The sequence below is a fragment of the Leptonychotes weddellii genome, chromosome 13, assembly GCF_054177405.1.
Source record: "Leptonychotes weddellii isolate Sample4059 chromosome 13, ASM5417740v2, whole genome shotgun sequence".
Classification (NCBI taxonomy): Eukaryota; Metazoa; Chordata; class Mammalia; order Carnivora; family Phocidae; genus Leptonychotes; species Leptonychotes weddellii.
Window position 1 is genome coordinate 3,276,271 of NC_138381.1, and position 5,694 is coordinate 3,281,964.

General features: G+C 43.2%; 1 protein-coding gene across 1 annotated transcript; it reads right to left on the minus strand.

Moving 5' to 3' along the window:
• Positions 1–3,334: 3,334 nt before the first annotated feature.
• On the minus strand, positions 3,335–3,835 carry LOC102730640 (MICOS complex subunit MIC13). Its single transcript, XM_006734011.3, has one exon. It carries the CDS (start codon positions 3,832–3,834, stop codon positions 3,478–3,480), a length of 357 nt encoding a protein of 118 aa, XP_006734074.1. The 5' UTR covers position 3,835; the 3' UTR covers positions 3,335–3,477.
• Positions 3,836–5,694: the final 1,859 nt, after the last annotated feature.

A 5,694-nucleotide genomic window follows, 5' to 3' on the forward strand; every position in this document is an offset into this window, starting at 1 on the left:
ATGTCTATCAACAGATCAATGTATGAATTCATGGCACATCCTCACAATGGAATACTAGAGAGCAATAAAAAGAAATCCACTATTAATACATGCAACACCATGGATGAATTTCAAAAGCGTTATGCTAAGTGTAAAGAGCCAGACACGAAAGCCTACATGTTATTATATGGTCTATTTATATGACATTCTGAAACAAGTAAAACTATAAGGACAAGAATCAGATCAGTGGGTCCCTGAACTGGTGGGCGGGGAAGAAGATTGACTACAGTGGGGTTAGAGGGAATGTTTGTGAATTAGACACATTCATGAAAAGTCATGCAACTGGAAAAGTGAATTAAACTGTATTCTGTCTCAATAAACTTGATTTTTAAATTAAAAACAAATTAAAAGACAGTTTTTTATCCACCCTCCACCCGAACTTAGCCCACAATAGATGTTCTGTAAAAAAATATTGAGTAAACAGTAAATGTGCTTTCCCCATCTCTAAAAGGACAGTAACAAGCTAATCTCTTTCTGTCTCCATTTCTACTATGAATCCCAAGATAATAATGCTCAATCTCCCTTACAGAATTGGATCAAGAATTGAACAAGGTAATGGGTGTGAAAAGCCATTGCAGACATTAAGCTATTATTACCCAAGTTTACACGTTGTACACTGTGGTTCATTTGCTCTTGGGAGCCAAAGAACCTCCCGGGTTGAAGACCCTGATCTTGTGTCCAATATTTATTCCAGCCAATCATTTCACCAGTCCCCACTGAGTTTCTTCTGCCCACCCTTCAGCCCCCACATCCACTTCTGAAACTTGGAGAAAGACACAGAGGTTGTCCAAATGCTGCCGAGCAAGGGCCATTATTGCTCTTGAGGAATCCTTCAAGCCTGCTTGAGACTCTCCCACAAGGGAGCATAAATTGGTACAGGTCCCAACAAGTGATTGAAAAATAGAGAGAATGACCTAAAATTAAAATATTTTTAAGTACTTACTTTGAGTAAAGGGGGAACATCAAGTCTATTTGGGTTTTCAGAGGCTCAAAATTTAGAGGAAGATTGAACCAAATCTACCTGGCGCCATCTTATAGAGGAATGTCCTTCACAGACCTCATGGTAATGAGTACACTGAACCTCATGTCATGCATTCCTTCTCCAAGTCCTTATGGAGGGCTGCGTGGGTAGAGGTGTTTTTCCAGGAAACATGGTATACCAGTGAAAAAAGGGAGCACACCTGCCCCTGCAGAGCTTCTGTTCTTTAAATGATTATTAGAATAGAACAAATTAGAAAGGTACTTTATCCAATGTTTGTCTTTTTTTTTAAGATTTTATTTATTTATTTGAGAGAGAATGAGAGAGAGAGCACATGAGAGGGGGGAGGGTCACACGGAGAAGCAGACCCCCTGCCGAGCAGGGAGCCCGACGTCGGACTCGATCCCGGGACTCCTGGATCATGACCTGAGTCGAAGGCAGTCGTTTAACCAACTGAGCCACCCAGGCGCCCCTATCCAATGTTTGTTTGCCCATTGCTTTGAAATGTTACTTTTTGGCCAAAAGTAGCACAGGATAGGAATGTCAAACAACAAAATCATTCAGTGTACCCTTAAAAGGCCTAAATTATAACAAAAAGCATAAATATCTTCAGTATTTGCTCTGTTTGACCACATGGCCAAGTCCAATATTTATAAGAATTGCCTTAGGGAGCAAGCCTTTCTGTCATATGCCCACCACACGGGCTACTTGGGAGGCACAAGCAGATGATGTGTGCACGGAGGGAAAGTGGCCAGTGCAAGCTGTCAGGCCCTTCACGTGCAAGCCTGCTCTGATGTAGTTTTACAGGGAATTCCTTCATACTCTGAGTTTGAGGAACCATCCAAAACTATCACTGGAACAAAAAAAATCACACAGCAAATTTTTAAGCATTTTTAAGTATACATATGATATAAATATGGCTATATGTGTTGGTATGTGAATATCTATATATAATACATATATGGTATACTAGTGATAATGCAAAGTTATAAAAGACATATATGCCTGATGCTTTTTCTGAGGCCGTTTGGGTTTTGATGGCATTTTTAATCTTGAGACTAATTAGAGCTAGCAGGTATTTTTGTAAAGGTACTAATATAATTAATATTCAGCATCTGATCACAATCTTCTAATATCTAGTTATTAGAAAGTGACGACCTCCAAGGACTTTTTCTTTTTTAAAAAACTATTTTATTTATTATTTGAGAGAGAGAGTGCGTGAGAGAATAAGAGCAGGGGGCGGTCAAGTGCGAGAGGGAAAAGCAGACTCCCCTCTGAGCAGGGATCCCAACATGGGGCTCGATCCCCCCAAAATCATGACCTGAGCTGAAGGTTGATGCTTAACTGACTGAGCCACCCAGGAGCCCCCTGCAAGGACTTTTTCAACACCCACAGTGGACAGGGCCTTTGCAATCCTAAGGACTCTTGGCAACCCACATGTAGGGAGCCTTCAGAGGCTCACTCCACTAAACCCTTCTTCAACTGCAGACCTAGAATTCAACACAGGAGCCAGGACTGGGAAAATATGTCATCTGTCCCTCTATTGCTCAGGACATGAATTATTCGAAATCTCATTCCTCTTTACCAATAATTTTGTTTATTATTTGCTTCTCTCAGCTTGGCAGGAACAATCTGTTTACTTTCTATCCCCTGCTAATACCATTTTGTCATATTTGGGTTCAGTGGTAATATTCCTGTATTTAGATCTCTCGATACTACCCAAAATATTCCACCTCAGAACAATTTTCATTGAATTTTTTTTTAAATGTACTTTCTCTCAATCTCTCCCCCACCCCACTCCCAAACACACATTCACATTGGGTTCAATCAATGATCTTTTACAATTGACGGACATTCACTACCTGCATTTTTGAATGATGAATGAATTTTATGACCTATTTTGTTGACCAAAGCCTAAAACAAAGGCAAAATTATCTGAAGCTATCTTCTTTACAACATGTAGTTAAGCATAAATATTTGAATTCATTTGCACCAATTTCTATTCTAAATTGTACCAATCCATTGACTAGAAGAATAAAATTCTTTAAACTTCATTGATATCATTTTTTTCTGTAACCAGTATTAAAATTATGGTGTGCAATACATCTAGAAGAGTGTAGACAATCAGAGATTGTTAAAAAGAAAAAAACTGAAGGAGCACCTGGGTGGCTTTGTCAGTTAGGTGGCCAACTCCGGATTTTTTCTCATGATCTCGGGGCCGGGCCCCAAACTCAGTGAGGAGTCTGCTTCAGGTTCTCTCTCTGCCTCTCCCTCTGCTACTCCCCCACTAAGTAAATAAAAAAATATATATATATATTTTTTTCTTCCAAAGTCCTTTATTGGGCCGGCAAGGCCAGGAGCTGCCCTTGGAGTGGGGTCCCAGTCCCAGTCTGGAGTCTCAGGGTCTATGGTGCCCCTGCCCCTGTTCCTGACCGGGGCAGGTGGCCTCTTCTGACAGGCTACTTGGTTCGCTCCTTCAGGTACGCCCAGCCCTCCTTGGAGTACTTGCGGGCCTTGGAGGGGGCCGCCGACAGGGCCGACATCACCGTAATGATGCCTGAATTCCAGGTGTCGCGGATGTGAAAGTTAAACTTTGGAGGGGCTGGGAGCTGGGGCATCTTCAGACCGGTCTGCTCACACACGTACTGGCCGAACTGGTACATGGCTGGGGGGACTACCTCCTCAGCCTTCTGAAGGACAGCCTGGCTCTTGTCGCTTGGCCCCAGCAACTCCTGGTCATACACCAGGTAGACGGCACCCCCGGCCACACTGCCCTTGATGAGGAACCTCATCAGCGACCACACTCGGGGCACCATGGTCCGTAAATAAAAAAATATTAAAAAAAACCTAAAAACTGGGGACACATGAGATACTTAGGGATCATTAAGATCATTCTTTATTAAGATAACCAGTGGGTATTCCCATCAAAAGAAGAATGCCATCAAGTCAATACCATCCTCTGTTCCCTTTATGTATGTGAAATTCTCATTACATCCGATCTGAATATCTGTCTACATGGGGAGGATGGACCAAAATTCCCTCTACAGCTCTTTACCGAATCCCTTAAACTCATTATTCAAATGGCCCTCCTCGTAACCACACATATTTAAGCCAGCACGAACACGGAGGGTGATGTGGGTTATGACTCTGTGTGGCATCCTGCCCCATGGATTTCTCCCATTTGCCATATGAAAACTAATGGATGTGTCCGTGGGAGATAAGAAGCTGCCCTGTGGCAGGCAGCCCCAGATTTCCGTATAGAATCCACTATTTAATGTAGGTGTTCTTAATGGTTGCTTAATTAGTAAACTCAGACAATCCCACTCGACTCGGGTCCCTGAGTGAGAATCTTGTTCTAGCAGTGAACTTGCATCTGGCTGACTACGGCCTACACGGCGCCCTGTCTCCCTGGCAGCTTTGGGTTACTGGGTGTTGGGGGGGGGGTTCAGCTGTTTGTTAGTGTGCTTTTCATGCCCGTATTTACCAAGTCTGTTCCTGGCTTGTTTTCCCTTCCACCCTCCCTGGGCACTCAAGTCCATGGGTCCTTGACCTTGTGGGGCCACCATCTCGTGTGGGTTCTCCTTCAGACAGCCATCCATCATTTCCCCTGACTTCAACGCAAGCCCTGACACACTTGGTAAGTAGGCACAGCTGCTCTGTCATCTACAGGGACTCACACTTCACCTGCTCCAAGCCCTCTGTTGTCACTGGCTTAAAAGGCCAGACAGCTAGAATGTCTGGATAAACTCGTTTCAGCTCGCTATCATCATGGCCTCAAGCCAGCAACAAATCCTATGTGTTTTCAGGGGAGGTCACAGGATTTCTAGGATTTGGCTCTTCCCACAGCTTAGAAATTTCTTTCACCTTCCCTTTATGTTTTAGAATTAAAAAAAAAAAAAAAGAAAGAAAATCCCATCTCAATTCAACAACAGGAGAGAGAAAACGTACTTAAACCCAGAATGTTAAATACTCTGGATATAGTGTAAGTTCCAAATCAAACATTAAATTACAAGGCAAATATTTACTCTGAAAGAGTTATGCCCATGTTGATGGCTTACCTTCTCCACAAACTGATAAATTAGTCACTGTCAAACTCACAAATACTCCTGCTTAGTTGTCTCACTTTGCTAAAAGCACATGAGGACCACTCTTGAGGTCGAAAGCATGACATCCGAAAGGCCTAATTTGATGTTTGAGCTCTGTTTCACCCAGAAGAACGTTCTCCCACACTGCAAAACCTTCTAGATGTTAAGTGTGAGATTTTCCTGGGCTTGACCCGAGCACGGACATCCTGACATCTTTCAGGAGGTCTTAAAAAACATTTTTTTTCTTTTGCCTAAAATACAGAGAGGAAATGTGTTCTGTGTCTTTCCTCCACCATCACTCACACTCTTTGCTTTATTCACTTCCTTAATTTGATTACATTGCTTCTGCCTTTTTTTCAAACATGGGCAGACGTTGAGTAACAGGTGCAATATGTCAGCCGTGGTGTCCAGGTCTCTCAGCTCTACCAGCATTCTGTGCGGACCCGTGACCTCCTCCCCCAGGTCTTCGGCATGTGGACCTTGCATTTCAACAGCTCATGCAGCCAGATGGAATTCTCATGTCCTGCCGCAGGAACTGCCGTCTTTACCCGTTACCGATGGCAGCCCGCACAAACCAGAGGCACAACCCGT